Raw genomic sequence first — 25,838 nt, 5'->3', positions numbered from 1 at the left:
TTCTTCTGCTGAACACAAAGATTTTTGATGAATATCTCAGCTCTGTAGATCCATACAATGCAAGTGAATGGTGACCAGACCTTTCAAGCTCCAAAAATCACATAAAGGCAGCATAAAAGTAATCCATACAACTTGAGTGGTTAAATCCATGTCTTCAGAAGAGATATGATAAGTGTGTGTGTGAATCAGATCTATATTAAAGTCCCTTTTTTTACTATAAATCTCCACTTTCACAGTAAAAGTGGATATTTATAGTTAAAAAGGATTTAAATATTGATCTGATTCTCACATAAGGTAAAAGCATTGTTTCAGAAGAAATGTATTTAAACCACTGGAGTCGTATGGATTCGTTTTATGCTGCCTTAATGTGATTTTTGGAGCTTGAATGGCCTGATCACCATTCACTTGCATTGTGAGGACCTACAGAGCTGAAATGTTCTTCTAAAAATCTTAATTTGTGTTCAGAAGTAGATAGGAAGTCACACATATCTGGGATGGCATGAAAGTGAGTAACTTATGAGAGGATTTTCATTTTTGGGTGAACTATCCCTTTAACCAAATAGACAGAGAAAGTACAAATCCTACTACTTCTGATGCTTAGTTCATTCATATTAATATTATCATGCTTAGAGTCCAGTTACGTAACGTTATTGAGATTCACAAGTCAAGCCTTGATCTTAGTAGACTAGTACATTCGCACGAGGGCAGTTGATTGTCACTACTCGATCCGTATGAAGGAGGAGAAATAAGTGTGGGCGTGGTCTGAAAAAGCGGAAGGGGACGAACAGGAAGCGAGCAATCACACGAGCTCGGGAGGGGGAGATAGAAGGCGGTGTTTATTTTCCTTCTATATTTATTTATCTTATTTCCCCCTGCTGCTCGATCTAAGAGATATTTGCATTTTCATGTGGAGAAAGACGATCCGAGTTATGTTTATAATAAGCACGAGCGATCATAGACTTTGCTAGCAAGGGTTCTTGTCTTGCTCAGCCTGAACTTCCCGTTGCAGAAGTGCATAGACGAAAGAGAGAGAGAGCGAGCTGCAGGAAAAGGGAACATAACGCACGGGACTCGTATAGTTGCAGTTGTCCCTCCACGTCCAGACACTCATCGTCGCGCGTAAAAACTACCTTTATTTGTGAAGGATACGCTTTTTATCGATCTTGCTTTAGTGTGAAACGGTGGTTTCCTGCACGGGGATTTAATGGGAGTCTTGCATCAATAAAGCGCACCCCCCACCCCCTGACGGACCCTCGCTCGAACCGGATTCGGGCGCTGTCCTCACCGGGGGGGTGTCCGATCCAATTTCTAATTTTGACTACGAAAAGCAAACTGTGGAGTCCGAATATGGCAGGAAATCTGAAGAAAGGTGGGGGGCTTATTGGCATGATGAAGGACGCTTTTCAGCCTCACCATCACCTCCACCACTCCAATCACCAGCCCGGGGCCGTTGACAAAAAGACGGTGGAGAAATGCTGGAAATTCATGGACAAGGTGAGTGACTTTATCAAGCAAAGATACAAGAGGTGAAGGATACTAGAGTGCTTCGCTGTAGCTAGCAGACTCGGTCTCTTGTTAGCTTAGCCGGACGGCCTGCACGCAGGATCCCTAATGCAATATGGACGGACAGCTGAGCTAAGGCATTTAGCTGAATGGTTAGCAGGCTAATTAACCATATTCAAGCAGACAAATAGTCTTCAGATATCCAGGTTTGGAGCGGAGGTCTGTTGTAGAACCATTACAGCCCAACTTGCCTAACAGGAACTGTGCAAATTGTACAGGATTACACCAGTGTCTTGTGCTAGTTATGTTAGCTGAATAGCTTGGCTCCTTTTTTTGCTAGTAAGAAATGTATTGTGAGATGAATAGGAATGGGCTGGACATCTCTGTCCTATTGTACTCTTATCTGTTTCAGGTTGCCCATAAAATTATACGGTAGACATCCCAAAACATTTTTGGGAAGCAACCTGTATCTGACTCTACTGAGCCTTTCGCTGGTCAGCCAGTTGGTTAATTTGCATTTACTAGTGTAGACGTGGATAATGGACAATTGTTAGATTGAACTGCCATCTCAACCTCTAGTTTCTACTATTTGCTTTAGTTTAATTCAATGTTCTATGCAGTTGTGGATACACACCAGAAAGTGTCTTACTTTAAGTGCTTGAAATCTGTCCAAAATATTATTTTCCATTTTATGCCTATCGTTTGTAAAGTCTGCCACTCAAACTTTAATAGATAGCAACAGAGTTAAAGGGACAGTCCACCCAAAATAATAAAAAAGATGTCCTTTGCTCATCCTCATGTTGTTCCAAACCTGTATGGCATTATTTTCTCTGTTGAACACTAAAGGAGATGTTAGGCTGAATGTTTCATCTCAGTCACCACTCACTTTCATTGCATGTTTCTTTCATACAATGAAAGTGAATGGTAACTCCTTCAGTGTTCAACGGAGAAAAGAAAGTTGAAAATGTTTGGAACCGCTAAAAGGAGGGGTAAATGATGATAGAATTGTCATTTTTGGTCAAACTGTCCTCCTGTACAGCACAAACAGGTTTATTGTTAATAGACAGATTTAGCCTAGTTAAAAAACTGACAGAAGACAGCTAGTCTAAAACACAGAACTAATGTAAAACCGTTATTGGAACACCTGTTTATAAGTGTGGTTATTGTTTAATTTGCTTTTTGCTGCCTCACAATTCAAAAGTTAAAGCTGCAGTTCATGGAAATACTTGTGGTTACTGACCTCACACTTCCTGTGATGTTCACACTGATACATAAGCAAAATGCTGCATCTGTCAAAGAGGAGACATGAAAGTCATTTAAAACTCATTCTGTTAATACGTTGAGAGGCTATAGCATTCAATTAATTTTGTAGGGTATGCTGAACAGAAAAGGACAATTTAATTATTACTGAGAAATGAAAACATTTCATGCTTCCTGATTGAGATATTTGCAACTTCCTATTTGCTTAGTTTCACACTGGATAGTTTGGTTAGCACACATGTGACATATCACACTGTTTTCATAAGTGAATCTTCCCACTTTTTGCAACAGCCTAACATCAGATGGAAATTTTAAGTGTTACTCAAAGTTGGTAAAGACCTTGAACCAAAGTCTGGATCAACAATTAAATAGGATATTTATTTTCAACATAGAACTTACTTTGTAAATCAGCTTGAGGTCTCATGCACTCATTAAGCTTTGGCTATTCTTTATCCAATGTTTAGTTTAGCAGCTATTCCATGAATCCCCTGTAAATATTCAACAACCTCTTTATTAGATATATCATCTTACTAGTCTTGTTCTTTCCTGTTTTATATTTAAAGAGCCACAGGTTCATTATTTTATTTTGGGGGTCTGCTAGAGTAGGTTTACACACTTTAATGTAAAAAACACATTCGTTTTCTCATACTGTTAATTTATTTTCTTTGCAAGTGACTTAGTGAGCAAGTTAGCCGTGGATTGCTGATGTAACATTACAGCTTGTAATTATATAATTATTTAAGACTCTTAAGATTGACCATTTTGTTACACAGTTTTAATGAAAAGCCAGCCCACAGCTGAAGAGTACACCCTTACCAAAACAAAAGTGTTACATAGCAAGTTAGCCAAGCACTACTGTGGATGGCAGGTGTAAAATTACAGTTTGTAAAAATAAATCCATCTCCACACTTGATCACTATTCATGATCAATAAAAACCACTTGACTAGTTAAATGACAAACAAAGTGCATAATTCTACACAATTGTAGGTGAAAGTGGGCCTGAAGCTGATTAGCAAAACTATTTCAACACTAACATTAGCTAGTAGGTTAGCAGAGGCCTACATTTGAACTCTCGTTAGCTGATAAATCCACAAATAATCAAGCATACTTACAGGTTGTGATCCTGAAGTGCCAGATTGTCCCAACAAAGTGGGAACTACACCATCTTTCAGGAGTAACCGTCTTGAAAATCTGGCATTGTTTGTGGTTGTACTGCTGAGGAATAGTGGTAAAAATATTTTTTAACCACTGATACTTAAATTTGTCTGCCTTTGGAAGTCCAAACAAAGAGGTGAAGAAGGTGTGATGTGAAGAAAACAGCAACTTCTCTTTATGGCGACAACACTAACCCAATTCATCCTGGCCTCGGCTATAATTACGATTGTTTGAGGGCAGGCCAATGTAGCCCTTAGGCGAGCACTATGCAAATGTGTTGCATAGTGACGTAGAAACTTTATGGAAGAAATGGCTGGACTACAAACAGGCCATTTCTTGTAGTTCTTGAGCAGTGTTGTCTGTGGGAGATAATAAATCCCTTTTGCATGAACTTTGTAAATTTGCAGACCTTTTACATGCACAAAGAGCTATGTTACCCACTAAAGGAAAGGTAAAATCCCAAAAAGCATAATAGAGCCTCTTTAAATATGCAAAAACTTCAGTCAAATAAGAATCAACATTGCTAATAAAATCCTTTATGCCACCATGGGTTTCCCCTATATTGGATTGCTTTGGCATTCGCTCTGTGTATCTTTTATGTTCCCTGCCTTATATACAAACACAAATTATTATCTTGGCACTTTGATGTCCACAAAGGGATAAGTAATCATTAATCACAGGCCGATGAATAATATTGGTTGATAGGTTAAATATTTGCATGCTGGGAGATGGTTGGTTGTACATTGAATGCAAATTTAATGGCGTACATGTAAATGTTGCATTAATAAGTGCATAATTGCAGCAATGCAAATTCAATGATTTCTGTTTTAATTGGCTTTCCATGCATCATTTTTCATGTTTGGGACCTAGCAGAGGGGGTCATGATGCAGTAGGGAGTATGGTTGGGATTCCGGTTCAGATTCTGATTCCTCTTAACTATTCCAAAGTTAGTAGAGGGCCGCGCTGCTGCAGAGTTGCGCTGCTGGAAACGAGTATGTGAGGATGGTGTACCAGCCACATCGGCGGAAAATTGCATGATGGAGAACTGATAACGGAACCAAAAGTCACGATGATCATACGATTCATTTGTTTTTTAAAGAATGGAATCTGTTCTTAACAAGAACTGGTTCTTGGTTCCCAAACCTAACAGGGAGTATAGGGATATGGCTCTAGTTGTGTAAATTGGGTGAACAAAGTGCTGCACGTTTCTTAATTCAGACAGACTATCGCTGGAAGCCATAATGACTGCGCGTCTGTACGTGGACACGTAGATGCATGCATACTCACTGATAACTCTCAGGCTGTCCTGCCACCACAGTCTTATCTCTTGACTGTCAGTAGTATGGTTATTGATGCTGGGGTTGCATTAGAGCCAAAAGCTTTGGAAAACAAGTCAGAGTGTCTGTTGACCCCACTGTGATGTCATCAGTTTGCCCCCCACCCACCAATCACAGCTGGTCCTGTGCTAAAGACAAAATAGGTAAGAGTGTCCACAAGACCTCCGAGCAGCTGCACGCAGTGCCGGACACTTATTGCTGGAACACGGTTCAAGGAACACGATTCAAACTGCTGGGGTGGTGACATTTGAGTCGATTTCCATTTTCTCAAATTTCCCACCCTCGTCTTAATCAATATTTAAAAAGGTAATGATGCGTTTCTTTGATTCAGAAAGCACAGAACCACTATGGTTGATTCAGCAACCATTCTATGCATGTTGTACATTTTTACACCATGAAAATAGCTTGTATTTGACCGAAATTCCATTATCGTCAGCAAGCTAACAGAGTGATATGTCACAAAAAGTTCCTCAAGAAATATGAATGAATGAACCTGGCATCATCCATGTTTTCTGTTCTTTCTGACAACAAAGCACGTGAACATGACATACTCATAATTACCACTTCAGAAGTAGGAAAATTCCGATAGCACATGAAGGCAGCATAAAGTGGGATCCTCACAGAATAGCGCTGAGATGAGTGACTGATGAGATCTTTAGATCACCTGGAGAGCGCGCATGGTTGTTTGACACTAAAAGTAAAGCTGAAAGTGCTCATGATTGCTCAAACAGTTTCAAGTTTGAGCAAATATTAGTTTCAAATATTTGTTACAAGTACACTTGGAATTCTTTTTTTTTTTTTTTAAAAAACAAACCTGCATATTCATCTGAATAACAGCATGTCTGAAAGGTTCAATTAATGAATACTTAGAACTGCCCAAATTCACCCTCCAGAGGCCACGCTGTCATGCATCAAGGGCTGAGAAAGTGCTCGTTCATTATAGCAGTGTGTGTATTTCTCTGTGTGCTGCAAAAAATATGCATCACAGATTTAAGACAAAGATCGGCCGATTTAGATCTTGGCCGATCGATTGCTGTACCCCTATTTTTTGTAATTATAAACAGTAGTCTAAATACATTTAGAAACTTTTTCTGCCACAACTACCATAGTTAATATAGTACAGTTAGTGTTACTACAGTAAATCTATGGTACAGTTTTGTAAGTGTTGTGCTCTGAGAATGGAAAAGCCTTTTCATTTGTTTTCTCCTGTTTTCTTTGTCAGCGCCTTTTAGAATGTGGTGACTGTTTGTTTTAAACTAGTTTAATCACATTAAAGAGACATTTAGATTTTTGCAACAGATACTTCTGTAATGCATTCAAACGGGTTTCGCAATCACTGCTGCATATCTCACTGGTTCACAAGTGCATTTAAAATATTCAATTTGAGACATGTCCGCGAATTACGGCAACTGCTCTACGCTTGCTCCACTCTATCCATTGAGCCGTGTTGATAAATGGTCCGGATGGTGCTGTGATTTCACGCATGGGCTCCAAAACATATAAGATGACAAGGTATGGCTCATTCACGAGGAAAGCGCTAACTGATTGGTCAGTTAAATGTTGCGATCCCCTCACATCCTACATTTCAGAAATTAGCTTGCGGGCCACATGAAATGAAATGAGTTTGACACATGTGTCATGCAGCAACATCAATGTATGTGTTTGTGTATGTGGTGTGGTCTCTTTCTCAGTGTAAAAAGTGCACAGCTGACTGGGGCTGGCAAGCATTATGTTGTGTCAAGAATATTAAATGAACCTTGTGAAAGTTAATAGTGGCGCTCACAGCACAGCGCTGCTGCTTAATGAATAGGGGAAACACTGATATTGTTGCATCACCCTAGCCATTATGTAGTTTGGCTTGTAAAGTGGTATTAGTGCATGCCCTTAATCATGATGATATATTGTCTGGAATGGATGCTGTTTCTTGGAAGACTTCAACAATTCTTATTGTCAATTAAAAAACTCTATAATCTGCAAAGTACACAAATATTATTCCCAGTCACAAGTAGTAAATGTTGTTGAAATTGATATGACAGCATCATGTTGTAGATTGCGTACATCATCACACAATTGTCAGGATATGTATCTCACAAAAATACTTTGGCCTACAAGTTTGTTCTCGGGAGTCTTGAGTGCTCTTGTTGTTTGGCCTGAAAATGTTTGTATTTAAGGACGGGTTAAACGTTTTTATTCCCCCCCTCACACTTATCCTACTGTAAAATAATTTGTGCAAAATGTTGGCCCACAGAGAACGTGGTGTTCGTTTGCAATTCCATTTTCTTGATCGATAGTCAAATGAATGCGCCTTTTTAGAGAATAGTGCAGAATATTTTAATTAAAATATTTGTGCACTTTGTTGGCTGCTGTGTTAAGACTAATATAGACATCAGTTTGAGTTTTCTCTGTGCAAGGTCTTAAAATAAAATATGAGTTTAAGAGATCTATCTTTGTGTACTGGGCTTTTAATGGGTGAAAAATGGTCTTCGCTGGTAACTGATGGATATGGTATTCCACATGCACGAAGTTGGTTTATTACATAATTGCATTGAATTAATATATAACATAACTACTTCATTACATTTAATGTTTACATTGAATATACAAGTAATGTATACAAGTATACAACATTGTGAAATCAACATAGAATTTTCTATTTTGTAATGTGTTATGTGAAATTTTTTATTTCAATAATTTATATTGTAGCAAGACTATCTAAATTGACTTTACCACAGAAGTGAAGAGCCATCCATCGTCTTGCCTGTTCTTAAATGGGATTGCACTGTAAATATAAGGGCTGGACCTCCAAGACTTATTGACAAATAATGGACAAAGTTTTCCTCCTGTCTAATATATGTTCTGTACAAATGATCATCAGACATACAATATGTGTCTTTATTGCTCCACGTACTGTAAATAATATTAAGTATTTAGTAAGCACTGTGGTGCGAGTTCATATCATTCGCTCTTCAATGGTGATCTTGTTCATGTGAGATCATTGTTAGATCACATTTGGCCTCAGTGTTTGCACAATGGGAATTAAAACGGCCATTTGCATTTGTCATTTATGCCATATTCTTTATGTTGGATACACCTCCAAAGCAAGTTTTACACTCTCGTGAATGCTCTCATAAAAAATTAAACCGTCTAATCAGTAGGCTTGGGATCGGCTGCTAATTTCAGAATAATTTGTCTTTTCAGACATATCTCTCAACTCAAAGTGTGAGCGACAGGGTAGGCTAATTAAATGTCTGGCGGAGGACATGGCACGTTCTAAAATTCAAAACACTTATTATTTTCTGCAAAGGTATGAACACACTGGCAATGCTCAGCGTCAACGGAGTGCCACGGAGCTCAACTCGCATTATTTTCCATAAAATTTCGACACAAATCATTATCAAAGGACAAAGACTTCTTACTCTAGCCATCACTGGATGATCTATTGTGAACATGTATCTTTCATAGAGCCTACACAATATATTTAAAGTTACAAGTATGTCGTTCTGTGGTTTGACAGCTTGAATGAAAAACCTGTTCAAGGCTACATACCGAGAAATAATCATTTGCCAGTTCAGTTTGCGCAGCTTCAACAGTTTCATAAACTAACCTATTCATGAATGTCACTTTGTTAAAGGGTAACTAAACCCTAAACCAACTTTTTTTAGTTAATGATCTGTAAGCATGGGGCTTTATTAGTACTGGTCATTGATTCAAGTAATTTTTTTGACATTTGTGTATAAAGTGTTTTAATTCTACAATATATGGTGTAAAAACGTCTGAGTGCTGCCCTCTTCAGGTTGAACGGTGGCTACTGCAGTTGAATTTTCCTATTGGCTGTTGCGGTACTTCGTGACGTAAGCGGTGACAGCTGACGTAAGCAGGTTCCAGCTCACCACGCCAGATTCATGAACATGTCGTCTTGCGACCGTGTGAGGAATAATAATAACAACATAGAGTCTGACAGCAGCTGTCAATTAATCCGTCACTACGGGTCTCAGGTGCACCAACCCCCCGCTCAGCCCGGCACTCGGTTCGTTCCCTCTATCCCCGCCGGGGTCTGCCCACTTTTCCAGCATTTTCAAATATTTCTAGTGGGTGGAGTCAGACTCTGAGCAGGTGTTTAGTTAACCTTTAATTTTTGAAGAAGTACAAAAACGTTTGATATTTTGGACTGCTATCTCCTGCGCTGCATCAGCTTGTCCTGTGTGTGTGTGAGTGAGAGAGATAAATGTCAAAATTGTGATCTTCCAATGCTTTATGCCAGACTGTTAAACAGAGGCAAACTTAGTGAATTGGAAAGCATGCGAATTGGGCTTCTAATTTAAAAGTCGGCTAATTATTTTTTTCCATCCCCTTTTCTCCACAATTTGGAGTTCCCAATCCGCAGTCCAAATCGTGGAATAGTGACTCGCCTCAATCCGGGTGGCGGAAGACGAATCTCAATTGCCTCCGCGTCGGAGACCTTCAGTTTGCGCATCTTAGCATGTGGCTTGTTGAACGCGTGACCGTGAGACGTAGCGTGTGTGGCGGCTTCACGCTGTTCTCTGCGGCATCCAAACACAACTCACCACGTACTCCACAGAGATCGAGGACCACACGTTATAGTGACCACAAGGAGGTTACCCCATGTGACCTGACCCACCCTAGCAACCGGGCCAGTTTGGTTGCTTTGGAGACATGGCTGTAGTCACTCAGCACACCCTGGATTCGAACTTGCGACTCCAGGGGTGGTAGTCAGCGTCAATACACTCTGAGCTGTCCAGGCCCCAATGTTGGATAATTTTTAAATATCAAAGGCCCCACCTTCCCCTGTGTTTGTGGACTATGTCGACCTCGGAATGGACTACAAACTTGATCTTTGTGTCATGTCACGGTGAAATTACATTGCTATAGGAGTGGCCGATATGACAAAAATCTTATATCATAATATGAATAATTTAATATCACGATAATGATATATATATATCTATATATCTATCTTACAATATAGTCAAAGCTTTCTGGAAAATCAAATAAAACTGGTTAATATATTAAATAACCATATTGTAATGCATGACAGTCAACTCCAACTCAAACATTATGAACTGCAGTCAGTGAAGTTAATATAAATTTAAACTACTTGCACATTATTTGGAGCAAGACAAGCATTATCCATGTAAATAAAAAAAAATTAACTGCTGAGACTTCAGTTTGATATCAATGAAAGCTGCACAATTTATTACATTGAAACTTATGTATGACGTTGGACAGTTTAATCAAAATGATTGCACTCCCTTTCTCCATTGCGATCGGTTTGATTGATGCGTATGCACTCACTCGCTCATTAGAGTTTAACTGAGACTCGCTTCTGGTAAGAACAAACAGTTTTGTGAAATATGCATTCATAACATGTTTACATTATTAAACAGAAAATAGCAGTAAAATTTAAGTGAGGCGCTGGAGAGAAACAAATCCCACACATCAAACAGAGCACTCTGTCAGCGCAACTGAAGCAGCAACTGCTCCATTTTAAGCTGTATGCTTATGATCTTTGAAGTGTTTCTAAAGTGCTCTCGTCGCTGGACATCTTGGGTCCTATTTTTTCCACTTCAACTTCTCTCCATTGTTTTTCACACAAGTTTCATAATGAATCACATTTTTCACTTGGCTGTGAAGTGACATCTATCCAGCTAATAAATAATAAAATTTGTTGTCGATAATTTCCATTATAATTATCGGTTAGTTGTTGCTGCCACTTTATATCTTCGCCATGATATGTGTCGTCATTTCGCCCAGCCCCAATAGAGAAAGCTGCTTACTGACTGAGCCACATGTGTATGGAAATAAAGAGAAAGACGATAACACATTTCATGTAAATGCATAAACTGATTTGAAGTCTTAAGAAACTTTCTCGCAATAAACGGCTTTCTGGTCTCCATGTAAACTAAGACTTTGTCCTCTTGCCTTGGAGACTTGAGCCATGTCCATGCTAATGTGTTTTTGTTAGAAAACTTGTGAATTTTGCTACAAGTATGCCTCATCCATGCTGAAATGTCTTTCCTTCTTTGAAAGGACTCACCATGATCGCGTACTTTGAAACGATGATGTTAGGAAACTGAAAATGGCGTTTTTGGCAGCCTTCATTATCACTCGTGTCTTAAGTTGTCATTTGCTGCTTAGTGTTTTAGAAATGCATCATAGTTTTATCAGTTCACAAAAATATAGCCTAGTATTAATTGTCTTCTCTTTGTTTTAGGTGGTGCGGTTATGCCAGAATCCCAAGTTGGCCTTGAAGAACAGTCCTCCATACATACTGGACTTGTTGCCAGACACCTACCAGCATCTGCGCACTATCCTGTCTCGTTACGAAGGCAAGATGGAAACGCTGGGTGACAACGAGTACTTTCGTGTTTTCATGGAGAATTTGACCAAGAAGACGAAGCAGACCATTAGTCTGTTCAAGGATGGCAAAGAGCGAATGTTCGAAGAGAACTCTCAGCCCAGGTTAGAGATGAAAGATAAACAGGCAGTTTCAGTATCAAGCTCACATTAACATCATCTAACATGATTTGGTTCTCCAATAATAATTTTTCAAGTCATAAAGTGATGCAGAAGTAGGTTTGCTCCAATACCAAAATTTTGGCTTCGGTACGATTTTTATGAAATTACACAGAAAATGACTAGATTAATATAACTGCATAAAGTCTCACAGATACAAATTATGCATTTTCAGTTAGAATTTTTCTTTCTGGATTCCAAGTTAAATGTTTTAATGAAATGATGATCAAATGGTGTTTAATCAAATTTATACATACAGCTTTAATAAAATACCAATATTATTATTTTTTTTACAAAAAAGATTTACATTTTATTTTTGGTAAATTAAAATGCTGCACAACAGAGCTAGCTTCACACAATTAATGAAAACATTAATGAAAAAAATTTGATTACCTGTTGCACAAGGCTGCTACGGCTGAATCACAACATGCTGATAAACACTTGCATTTGCGATATTTCTTACAGATAATAATAAAACAATCATTTAATATTATAGAATTGTTATGAGTACTTTTTGAATATGACATTTTTATACAGTAGTTATATATTTTTCTGTCTTCAATTTCACACATCCAGAGCTTTAATTTAAGCGGGACTTTTATTCTGATAGACCTTTTGAGTTCTTCCTGTTTGTGACGGCTTGGTTATATCAGGTTTTCCATTAATGCTGCGATAATAGCATCACGACTCTTGAGCTGAAATCTCCGAGCTGCACCGGAGGAGTTCATTTAAGTGTTTATACTCTAAACACACTGCATGAAAATGAAGCACCAGTAGTGTGTGTTGCGTTTGTGTGAGTGTGCGTGCGTGTGTGTGTGTGTGAAGCAGATGACAGGACAGAGCAGCACCTCTTGTTCATTCTGTAGCGTGCAGCACATGATACTGTATAATATTTAATCAAATTACATCCTTCTGCTGTTTAATGATCACACTTGGCCATATCCAGAGTTTTTTTTTATTTTTATTTGTCATTGATTTCATCACAAAACTGTCACTTCTCATATCATTTTTCGAATGACAGCATACTGTAATATGGTACCGAAATTAGGTATTTCTAAAAACAATTTTTTATTATTGCGATACTTCGTTAGTACCGGTAAATTAGCGCAACCCTATGTAGAAGACTACATTAGTTGCTTCATTTACAGTCTGTTTGACTTTCTTATAGAGGTGGGAATCAGAAGGCACGTCATTGTTAGTAAACGAAAACAAATGTGAGGGAGTAGTGTACCTTGGATCCAGAGTGTTTATCATTGCATGAAAACAATGACAGTCTAGCTTGTAAGAGGATCTGTACATACATTCTTACAAATGTAGTTAAATACTCAAACTTTTAGCATGTTTTGAGTTTGCATTTTGATCAAATAGAAATAATTTAATTTTTCATTGTGTTCATTGTCCTAATGCAACAGTAAGTTTCTAAATTTAAAAGTTTCAGTAGCTAAAAATAGTATACATAATTGTCACATCTCTCTTTTTTGACCACATAAGGTGTCAACATGTTTCATGTGAGGAAGGTGGCCAGATAGGTGTGAGAGCAGAGTAGCTGTTTGCCTATATCTGCAGACAGATCTTGAGCTATAGTTAGTGTTTTTTGGAATGCCCTGCGACATATCTAAACTCGACGGAGGCGGCAAAAGCAGAAGCAGTGAAACATGGTTTTTCAGGCCTTGAATCACGTGAAACCAATCTCTTGAAAGAAGTTGGGGTTATTTTGAGTTAAGCTGAAGTCATACTGTATATCAAAGTTGCAAATGAATATGGGAGCACTTATGGATCACGCAGTGGACTGAGATCGTATCAGGTCTGTGGCTCTTCTCATGAAAACACTGGGCTTGTGTGAGCGTACAGAAGAGGAATGTGTAATGCAAATAGGACCATTCACAAGAGGAAGAGCTTGACTGAGGCCTAGCTAGGATCCAGATATAGCTGTCACTGACCACATATCTTTTGTTTTTCATCTTTATATCATTCTAGCCCCGGTCTAGTTTAGAGCTGAGCTTCTGTGTGTATGAGAATAGTTTAGCACTGCATGTTTTTTGCCTCTTTACATTTTCATAGTGCTGCCTCAGGCATACATGATAAAACAAAAGAGCCATTTATTTTCGTATATGAAAATGAAGTTGAGAAGGCCTGGTAAACCTTTGAACTCAATTTGATAAACTTTTTGCTTACTTTCTGACCTAGAATAGCATTACAGTATTACCATCTAAAAATGGATGCCTCTTTAAGAAATCTAAAGTCCCATTGTTCATTTTGCTTCAGGGGCCCTGGGTTGTTTTGGGTCAGTCAGCCTAAAGGAAACATGTCCATACTTAATATTATCATCATTCTTAAAAAAGTTTCGCTAGTGCAGTGGCTTCTCATACCGGATGCCTGGCCTAACTGTCATTCCTTATTTTTCATACTATTTCACTCATGTAAAACTCATAAAGATTCACCAAGTTAAACAATTAGAGGTTGGAAACCATAAAAAGTATTCAAACGAATTCCGAAATGAATGACATGGGCCTCTTTTTGATCCGCTTTGGTGCAAATTCTTAAGAGTCTAAGCTGGAGGTTTACCATGTTGTTAGACGCTAAAGCTGTGCTTAGTGTTGCTGAGGGGGCAAAGTGTTCATATTGAGTGAGAAGAATGGAATGATTAACTCTGACTCACCAGTCACACACATTGCACCACACAGACACAACTCTTCCTGTTAACACACTCTCTTCCCCTTCCTGTTTCTCACAAGCCCCCCAGCATGCAGTGCTGAGGATAGCTAAAACCTGCCACTTCTTACACTGACTGTCTATGAGAATACAAGCATTATAGAATGTTTCAGCATATGGATGCTACCAGTCAAAAGTTTGGACTCTTGTACTTATTCTTTATTATTGCTTTTTCCACATTGTTCAATACGAAAAATCATCAAAACTATGAAACAACACAAATGAATGTTGTGACCCTAAAATGTAAAATAAATAAAAGCTAACTTGTATTTTTGTGTCTTCTAAGTAGCCATCTTTTGCCTAGATTACACACTATGCATTCCCTCAACCATGTTCATGAGATATTCCCTGCCCTACAATGGTGAACTTTTACCAAAAAATTACCGAAGTGTGGTATGCCAGATTTTCATACTCAACTTTTTATGACCTGCGCACAGTTGAGCCAAACCTGTTTGCCACAAGACAGATCATAGTCTAAGAGAACCAATTTCGGTCACAAGTAAATTTTGACAAAATGTGTAGTTACTGTGTTTTGGCTTTTAAAGAGTAGTATTGTGCTAACTTAAAATTCCTGCCTGCTTTTCGAGTCATCTTGCTTCATTTCTTGCCTTTACGTCAATGCTTCTGGTTGCTCACAAAGCTTACTCAAAAAGCTCCAACTGTGTGTTAGAGGTGGTTGCCCCAAAGATCCCGCTGTAACATTTCTATTGATGTATTATGCAGATGTTATTAAATTCTGCGGATTTCAGTGAGATATTTGCAGTGAATGATTTGTGACTTGGGATGCACTGATATGGAATTTCTGAGCTGATGCCAATAACTGATAATTCACAGTTCATTGTGGCCAAAACCGATAATTGTTTTAATTTTCTTTTCTTTTTAAGTTGTAAACTTTTAACCTGGAACTGCAAATAAATTAAAAGCTACATATTGATGTCATTTTAAAAGCTTGGAAACTCTTAACTGCTGCTGTTTATGGTTTGACAGTAATCTTGATGAAAGGGTTTGTGCGGGGGTCGAACACTTTACATGAAGTGCCATTTTTAATTTTCCTTGTTATACACTGTGCCAAACAACCCCCAAACAGATGATCATGTTATTCAGCATGATTTGTTGTTATTCAACAATCATCTTGTGTGCTGGAAGCAAGATCTAAGCTGAGTTTATTTGCTGGTTTAATTGAGATTTTGAATCAGACTCAAACTTTTGAACCCCTCTATGTTTGTTTGCCCTTTTCTCATAATTTTGTAGTTTGAAAGTCACCGTCATTGTGGTTTAAGGAGCGGAGCATTGATAACTGTTTTTCCTTATTTGCATCATGTGTTGCAAAAAGGAGCTAATAACACAGGAAAATATAGGGTTTCATACGCTCTGTGATGCCACAAAGCAGACACGTTTACCTATTCGACTCATGAATGGTTTGTTCGCGCTGCGCTACTCTGTTGTTGACTAGCGAAGTTTTATCACAATTTAATAGTGTTGAGCTTCCCGTTTTCAAATGCAGATGGGAGGAACCTCATATAAATAAAAATACATACTCCCTCTCGCTGTTCCATTGCATGTTAGTGATTAAGACATAGGTTGCCGACCCCTGGTTTAGAGAGAGAAAAATAAAATTCTAACAAATGTAATTCATTAAACCAAAATGATTGCAAGTGCCACAGTGGTGTGTATGTGTGTGCAGACGCTTTCTTATTACAGTGTTCATCTGTGACAGATCCATTGTATAACTTTTGAAACGTGATCAAATTAATCATAATGGAATCATAAAGATCGATTAGTTTCAAACAATGAAATACAGCACATGCTCTAATTTCACTCACAAACTAGTGTCATTAGCCATCTCACGTAGCTCTTTGAGGATTATTTCAAGGTCTATGCACAGTGTTATGTTGTGTATGGGTTTGTTTTAATCACAATCTTTTGCTTTACGTAACAATGTGCTATTTTCCGTATCCTGTTTATGTTTTACGGCACAAAATGCTAAAAATATTGCCTCAAGTAACATGCATTCTTGTTTATAAACAAACAATATGGGAAATTGCATGTTGTTACAGCAGATTATCCCTTAAAACCAGCCTCTAAACAACGTAACAAGGTGCAGAAATGTTGAAAAGATCCGCACTGAGCGACATGAGCTTGACTTGCAACACTAGCCAGGCTTTCAGATACGCAGTGTGTGCGCACATTTATTTCTGTATTTATTTCTCAAATAAAGGATTTTGGTTTGATATTTTGTTATGTAAAAATATTTAACAATGCAGTCATACATTTAGTGTGGCTTAAGTGTCCAAATATTTTTGGCGGGCCACCACATATTATTCTTATGTACTACCATTTTAGGTAACCAGGGTTAAATGTGTTAGCCATACAGCCAGAGTCTTAGGATGGACCTTATGCCCGATGTTCTGATGTTGAACCGTGGAATCTGTAGTGTGATCTGATTGTGGTGTCCTTGGGGCCCTGTCATTGTCCGGAGTGCACAAAACATGAACAGGATCACGGAATCCATTCAGAAAATACAGAATTAACTATTAAACGGAATGTCAGGGAATAAGACATATTTGGGATAAAATGTAGGTATTACTGCTTAATCAAATTATAATTGTGATTTATGTCCTAGTGTGAAAAGGCTGAGATTTAGTCAATTAAATACATAGTCTGGATGTGCTGTGCACTTTAAAGTGGATGTGTGAATTCTGCCGCTCGAAAGCATCACATGCGCTGTGTTTGTAATAGATTACAGACAGAAGAGTGCGCGTTAAGCTTGAAGCGCCTCACGTGCAGACTATATATTTGCATATTAAATCTCAGGCTTTTGCGTATTAGAAGCACATTTAAGCAATATAGTGAACTGCTTATCTGGAAGCTGACGTCAAAAACGTAGATGCACAAATTCGTCTTTCTGCCAAAATAAAACCGCTATTTAAATACACGTGTGAAATTGTGACAGAAATATACAACTACTGTATGGTAAAATGAAATAAGCAATGTAGTATTAAATTATTAAAAATAAAATTATATTTAAGCAATATTTCAAGAATAAAATTGGATAAAAGAATTGTACTGAATAAAAGTTTTCATCATGCTCTGCAGCACTTTCTTTGGCATATTTGTATTTGTAAATTGTGTTTTGGATTGTGCTGTGAGGATCTGTTTAGACGCACTTCATGTGATAAAAATAATGTAATATGTTGAAAAATAATTGTTTTGTTTTTAATTTGATTAAAATTCCATTAATTTTAATTAGATGTTTTTTCTTGATCAAATTTAATTAAACATTACAACATGGAATCTGGAAAATAAAAATTACATTTCATTGGGCCATATATTCGGGGATAATAGGTCCACATGCCATTGTTCTGTTCAATAAATTTGGACCAAAATGCTCTAACTTCTGTATGTCTTTACATGCCTGTGTTCCCCTCTCCAGTTGGTTTTGTTATCATTTCATCTTATCTGAGTTTTATAGGTCTGCATGAAAGGTGCATTTATAGCAATAGGGAAATACACTGCAGATAAAGGTAATGTCACCTGCATCTGTTTAGTTTTAGATTAAGACATTTAACAGTTGTGCGGTGTAACTGAATTTTGGCTGCTTGGTGAACTGGGTATGGTTTCTTTAGTTCAAGTCTCAGCTTACTCGCAAGATGAGCTGGTGTTTGTTGTGGTAAAAGCGCATCACTTGTTCTGTATTTAAAGTTTTGACATCCTTTGACGTATTGAGTTCTATGAATTGTTTTGACCTTGAAAAGGAAAAAATAATCAGTGGTACTAGGACAGGCAGCATTTCAGATTACTTTGGCCATGTCCGAAGACCAGCTGTCTCACTGCCCTGTCAGTCAGTGACTAAACCGGCAGCGTTTTGTGTACGAATTATTTATATAATAATTTTACTTGCAGTATATTATGATAATTTTACTTCTTTCAACCACTCCTTCAGATGCTATTTTTATCCTTTACACCTATCAGAAACCACATACAAAGGATTTTCAGGTATCTCAAAGAATAAATCTGTGCTGCCATCAAAAACTAACCAGAAGAAATCATAAAGACAGGAGGTGATGCAAACATTGGATTTAAATGCACCTTGTTGGCATTTTATCTCCACATACTGCCTATAAAAAGCTGCACTTTTATCTTTTGGACAAAGCTGTAGATACAGTTGGCAAGGAAGACACTGCCCGACCGTGGGGGAAAACAAATGCCCATTTCTTTCTATTTCGATCTGAAATGTCAAATTTCAGTAAATTTATTAAGCTCTAAATTTGTGCATACCTGCAGCAGATTTTACCTTGTCAATTTTATTACAAATAAAACAAGTAAATAATACAAAAGTTAAAGTAAATGTCACTATCACTTTGTTTAATTGAAACTCAGCTGAACGCTGCGCTCCGACAATGACAAGTTTTCCCTGCTGATGGTAGCCTTCAATTCAGGCTCAGATTGGCAGGAATGTGTAATATTCTGGGGTCTTGGTTTACTATAGGTAAAACAATCCCATCATACTGAATCAGCTTGTTTTACCTGTAAGCAAATCTGCAAAATAATTTTAACTCCAGACCTACATGTTCCAATTTGTGATTCTACAAGTGTCTCTTATCTTATAGACATTGAGTTGCTTGTTCCTCTGCAGTCTATTTAGAGCTTATTTTACTCGATGCTCGCAAACAAATTACAGATCTGGATATTTTGTTATATTAAGTGTGGAAACGGCTGTGACGATTTAGTCAAATACCTTTTCTCATGATATTGCATTGATACTTATATTAAACTATTTGTGTATTCAAACTAATCGACTAGCATTTATCAACTAATTTAATCTATTTTTTAATGGGAGTCTCAATTCTCAAATGAATTGAGGGATGCAAATTCTTGGAGAGCGTTTTTGCGTGATGATAGCTTGCTGTGCTTAACAGTAAATAACAGTCAGCACAGTAAAACACTCTGCAAGGTGTTTTGTCTCTTTAATGCTTTAGGTTTAGTCCTTTTATACACCGCTGCTGTTACAGTCTTCAAAGCGCCACATCAACAATACATTTCAAGGCAATCACTTTAGCAAGTTAAATCCATCCTTGTTATGCTTTGATTCTTAAAATCTTATGATTGCTCTTTTATTCTTTACGCAACCCTCACTAAATCACTCACATATGCGAGTAAAAATGTCTGTGATTAGCCACTGGCTGGTAATCTTTCAGATTTCACTAACCAGTGTTTCAGTAATGTACAGTACTAGTGAAGAAGTTCAGCACAGATCTTTTCACTGCATGTTGAGAAAGTTTGGTTTGACTCATTACATGTGTCCAAAGAAAAGATTCCATGCAATCCATTTTCCCTCTATAATTAATAACTGCATTAGCTGAAAGAAAAATTATTTCATACTGTATGTAAATTAAATGGGCATTATAACTGAAATATACCTAAATTAATTTGAACTGAAAGTTTGTCAATCATAATCTAATCGAATAATGATGTATCATATCGAATCATGACATGTATCGTGATATATCGTGACTCGTGAGGTGGCTGGCGATACCAATCTGTGCTATGCCTATTTATAATTAAAAAAAAAATTGTATCAACATCTGACTGTAAAGAACAGAAGGGGAATTAAAAGAGACTTTATTCAGTGACCAATGGGACGTGTGTATTTCATCTTTGGACACATGTTAAACTGGAACAACTTTCACTCTCAACATACAGTCAAAGGATCTTGCTGTTGAATTCTCCACCACTATACTACACAATTAATTCACTGGTAAGTGAAATCTAAATATTTACCAGCCAGTTGTCATATATATATATATTGGAGTAAAAGATCGAACTTGGGATTTAAGAATCGGTATCGAGATTGTTGAAATGAAGGTGGCGATGCATATGAAAATCTATATTTTTACCCACCCCTACTCCAAAAGTAACCAATTGCTAGGGTAGGAAGAGTCATGTGGGTTACCTTCCTCATGGTAAGGTGGCTCTCGCTGCCGATGGGGCGCGTGGCGAGTTGTACGTGGATGCTGCTGTGAATAGAGTGAGCCTCCACATGCGCCAAGTCTCCAGGGTAACGTGCTTATCAAGACTGTCTCGGAAGCAGAGGCAACTGAGATTCGTCCTCTGCCACCCGGATTGAGGCGAGTCACTGCACCACTACTGGGAATAAGAGCACATTGGAAATTTGGCTTGCCAAATTTAGGAGAAAAAGGGATAACTAAAATAAAAAATATTTTTTAAATAATTTCAATTACTGCTCTTCTAATCTGGTGTCACACTAGCAGACTACAAACTCTATTTTGGCTGAGGGTGTCACACCAACTTTTTTGTGGAGATATCACATTCTTCAGTCCGAGGTATTAAACTCTTGCCAATTCAGAATGGCGCACTCCAGTCTCACTTGAAACATGCAGACTTCTCATTTGCTGATTCATTGCTTGTAATGGTATTTTGTGTGGCCAAACAAAGCTGCACAATTTGTTACATTTCTACACCCTTTGTGTTTATTACATTTTTACCCAAGGGCCTGTGGACTGTAGTCAGTTGTTTTCAAAGTTCTACATGTAATGCAGGAAGTGTTGAAATTCCAAGGCTCATATTTGCAGGACCCAAGAGCGTGCTTTAAGCTTTCTTTGTATTAATCATTCATTGTTTAGCAAGTTATATTGTTCTCAAGGGATTGCAGGAAAACAAGCAAGCCTATAATCAATGGAGCTGAGTAACCAATGATTCAGTGTCAGGAACAAAGCAGTAATCACATTTGAACTTCCATCAAAAGGGATAATTTTGTCCTTTTTTCATGAGTAAGCACACACAGGGAGTGCTTGGGATGGAAACACTGTTAACACGTCCGAGGATTATGTTGCAGCTCGAGTTACTACAACCCACATTTCACTCTGCAGAGCCGAGTTCAGCGAGAGAGCCGCTCGCTGGCAGTGGGAGCTCATATTTATTTACGGCCTATTGAGCACACTCGCAGAAAACTTCAAGTGATAATGCAGCTCTCGCATACTCATACAATGCTTATTCAAAGCTTCAGTGCTCTTCTCCATTTCTTTGTACTCGTAAAAGATGGCACAAAACAGACATGCTCTGCTATCACTATCTTTTTCGAAGTCACATTTCTCCTGTTTCCTTGACGAAGGTTAGGTTGAGTTGGCCTTCAGTCTCTTTAGATCTTCCTCTAGAATAATTTTTCTGAAATGGTTTTGCTTTAGGATCCAGTTTTTATGACCCCACACAGTACCAAAATTGTTTATCAGGGGAAAAAACAATCCTCAAAATTAGGGATGTCCCGATACCATTTTTTGCGAGTACGGGTACCGATACATTTCTCTCTCACTCTCTCTTTTTTTTTCTTTTTTTTGGGGTACTCACCGATACCTGTTTTATTTTATTTATTTATTTTTTTTTCCTGAACTCAATTTCAGCAATTTATTTAAATTGTATCATCAAAATTGTGTTTAAATTAATTTATTACAAATTTTATTAAATGAAAGTATAGCAATTAATTTTCAACATGAAAGTGTAATTTTATCAAATGAAGTGATTTTATACAGAACCTCACAGCACATACATACAATATTGGAGTTATTTTTGTCAAATACAGTGCTGCATAATAGAGCATCACAGATGTGAGAAATTGCTTATATATAACAGTTACTATGGATTTATTATTATTAGTATAACTGTGAATATTCCAAAACTATGCAATAGTGATCTATTTCTGTCATACTTTTTTCATTTAAATTGAGCTTTTATTTTGGCAGAGCTTTTATTTTGAATTATTTCTGTGTTGTTGGACCAAGGAGGTCTGACGTAATCACGGCAGATTCACAATTCGGAAAAGCCGGTCACTGCTTGACTGCAATGAATCACAGTGATTATTAAACCACAAAAGGCTACTATATAAATACATAAATATGAAGTCTGTATATGACTCGTGCTAAAAAGTTAATTATCACTCTACTTTCTGTCATCTGTTACAAACAGAGCATGCAATGCTCATAAATGTTTTCCATGTATGAGCCAAGGATCTCTAAAGTTATGAGCAGATTGTGTCTCTATGCCTACACAACATCAGCTGCATACATTCACAAGCACTCACATTTAAAATGCTGCACGTGCAAACAATCTATTTATCTCATTAAATCGCAGCTTTTGCTGTTAAATTATCTCACTAGGACATGACGTGAATTTAATCTATGCGCTGAATGTTTATGTAATGACATTGGTACATCAGATAGTTTCATTTTTAAATTCGTACCATTTTTACGAATACCAGTACATGAGCGTGGTATCGGTGCATCCCTACTCAAAATCACACATAATAATTTTTTTATGTTACCATGAACCTAGGGCTGCCCCCGACCAAAGATTTTCCTAGTCGACTAGTAGGAGTTAATTTAAGCCATTAGTTGACTAGTCGCACGTTTATGATAAAAATGTAATTACTTTAATATATTTTTGGGGGGGTATCAGAAAACTGTTCGAGTTCCAGGGCTGAGAAAGAATGTAAGGAACATTGCTAACACTGTTCTACATTACTAAACCGTAATAATGAGCCTTTAAAATATACATTTTACAAGCGCACACTCAAAGAGAGCATCTAAAAGGTTCTCACTCTTTGTGTCTGTCTTCAGATTAAAAAAATGTTTTTTTGCAAGATCAGTATCATCTATGAGTGCTGCAAATGACCTCAGACATCTCAGCTCAGGAGGTGTTTTGAGTTTAGTTAACTTTATTTCCACAGAGCAGTTTGACCACAACTCTGCAGCCTGTAAAATAATACAAACTATAATAAATAATACAAAAAAACACATTCACCTCGAACCAGGATTTATATTTCAGCGATTATTATCATTATAATTATATTATTTTTACATTTATAATAGCTTTAATGTCTTCATTTGTGCAAGTAATTTTCCTATATGTTGTTAAGACGGATTCATGCCTGACGGTAAATGGAAAGGTGTGGGTGTGTGTGTGTGTGTGTGTGTGTGTGTGTGTGTGTGTGTGTGTGTGTGTGTGTGTGTGTGTGTGTGTGTGTGTGTGTGTGTGTGTGTGTGTGTGATATATATATATACGAAACGTTTGGAGTGCAATTTGAATTTAGAAATGTATTTTATTTAAGTGTTTCTTTTTTAAATAAATGTAATACATTTTCAATGCAAAATCAATAAAGAATGTTCACCGACTCCTCAATCCAGGGGTTGCCGATGTAATTGAATAAATTCATTTTATTTCCTCCATGAGATATCTCATGGAGATGTTGACAACTGTTGTAAAACCATCTTTCAAAAAGTTTTAATTGCACGTATTTTTATTCCAGTGTCATTCTAATTTTTAGTTAATATAAATTAAAAAAAAGTTCTATGTTTGAAATCAAGGTAACTTTATTGTGTTGGCTTAACCCTAACCATGCTAAATGAAAATTACCCCATCGTACCACCTAGCGTCCAACCAGCACTAATACCGGTGTTTATTTTTTTTTTTTCAATAAATAAAAACTTGGTCAACCAAGGCTCTTCTCATCGACTAACCTTTGGTCGACTATAAGGGGGCAGCCCTACATGAACCACATAAGCTCAACAATATGCAAACTTATTATCAAGACAAATGAAAATTGACAAAGTTGGTTTCTAAATGTCTGTTGAATTTTTATGGTTTCATGTTCTCGCAAGCCCATAATACATCAAACAAAACAAATTGTGGTCTGCACAAACCAAGTTTATCCTCTGTGTAAGTGAACCCTTATTTAATGTTGTCTGGGTCGTATTTTTAAAACTTGCTTAGTTTTATCCATTGTTTCCGAGGATGAGTCTTTGTCACGCAAGTTGTCTATAACCTAGTTTACATCCACCTTATGCGCTATTTTGTTACCGACAAAGTGAAAATGCAAAAAATACAATTGCGACATTTGCCGCCTTCTGCCCATTTCCATTAAAATGTCCTTTTATCGTGTGCGTGATGACGTCATGCCTAAAAAAAAAAAACCTGTCGTTGCATAAATTTTTGTTTAGCTCAAAAGAAATCTGCCCTGAAGCCGTTTCCATTCAGAAATGTGTTTAACGCTAATTCGCCTCCCAGATGTCCATAATTGTTTTCCTCCGAAGTTTTGGTAAAATGGGGAGATTATTGAGACTCCGCCCTGCCACACATGTATAGGTCTAAAAAAACATTTTCGTTTGGTAATTCATTTTTTTAATTAAATGCTTTTTGCGTTTGGTAATTAATTTAATAGAGGGGATTTTGCTGGCATTTTTTTCAAACGTAGACTAATTTAATAATTTCATAGAATTAGGAAATAGTTGTAAGGCTGGGCAATATGTTTTCAGAAATGATATCTCTATATATTTCAGCAAATTGTCTATATATATATATATATATATATATATATATCTCAATAGTTATGTTTTTGCTCTGAAATAGCATAAGTGTTTGGGTTTTTTCAATCAGAGGAACTATCATTTCGTCTAAACAGCCATTGCAGCCAAATATAATTCATATTTCAAAGTTATTGAATAAAAATCTATTAAAAAAAAGTTTCCCACAGTTTTTCAAGGGAGAATAAATTGTAATCATTTTCATTTATTTATATTATTATATTCAGGGTAAGATTTTTACAAATAAATCTATGTATTTCTGTCCTATTCACCCTTAACTGGGTTTTTATTTTGACACTGCAAGTGCAGTCGTGTTTATTTCACCTTCACCAGGAGCTTTATTTATGAAACAAGGAAGTGAAATGTTTGTTTGACGGTTATAAATTTAGCACCTTGTGAACCGCTGTCAAACTCTCCTTACTGTTCTGCATTTGAAGATTTGTACAATAACTTTATAGCGGTTACTGATGCAGTACTTCAATATACTTCAATTCAGGTGAACTGCCCTAAAAACACAAGCCCATGAGCCCTGCTGCCCCCTCACATGCCCACAGATCAGTGCATCATCGGTTCATTCTAAAGCGCACCCAGACCATGTTTATCTGTCTTTTAACTTTGGCAGTTAAATTAATCAAATCTCCATTTTGATGATTAATTATACAGCCCTGAAGAATTGTGAAATTAGTCTACTGATACATTCTATGAAACTTAATGGCAAAAAAAGGCTCTTTAAAATCATTGCTATATACAAGATATTGTTGAATTTTATATCTTCAGCAAAATCTCCGCAATGATATCTTGGGTATTCAATGTACAGTCCTTTTGTATTGCCACCTTTCGTTGCCACTGTTTTTAAACAAAGTCAACATACCGGCTTGTTCGTGGTACTGGACTCTCCTCCCTCATTTAGCTTAAAGCCAAACATTTTCCCACACCAGAGCTGTGGAATGCGGCTTTGAAACC

The 25,838-nt window shown here is 37.2% G+C and overlaps 1 protein-coding gene across 1 annotated transcript in view; it reads left to right on the top strand.

Moving 5' to 3' along the window:
• Window positions 1-817: 817 nt before the first annotated feature.
• LOC127629751 (E3 ubiquitin-protein ligase CBL-like) overlaps window positions 818-25,838 on the top strand; it is a 50,579-nt gene continuing 25,558 nt past the window's right edge. Inside the window, exons 1-2 of the mRNA XM_052106973.1 lie at window positions 818-1,494; window positions 11,489-11,736. Coding sequence (XP_051962933.1) covers window positions 1,348-1,494; window positions 11,489-11,736 — 395 coding nt within the window. The 5' untranslated portion in view covers window positions 818-1,347. The remainder of the gene's footprint in view (window positions 1,495-11,488; window positions 11,737-25,838) is intronic.

Source organism: Xyrauchen texanus, chromosome 36 (assembly GCF_025860055.1).
Source record: "Xyrauchen texanus isolate HMW12.3.18 chromosome 36, RBS_HiC_50CHRs, whole genome shotgun sequence".
NCBI classification, from domain to species: domain Eukaryota; kingdom Metazoa; phylum Chordata; class Actinopteri; order Cypriniformes; family Catostomidae; genus Xyrauchen; species Xyrauchen texanus.
The sequence above is the reverse complement of the archived record's forward strand: the minus strand, read 5'-3'. Positions and strand labels throughout refer to the sequence as shown.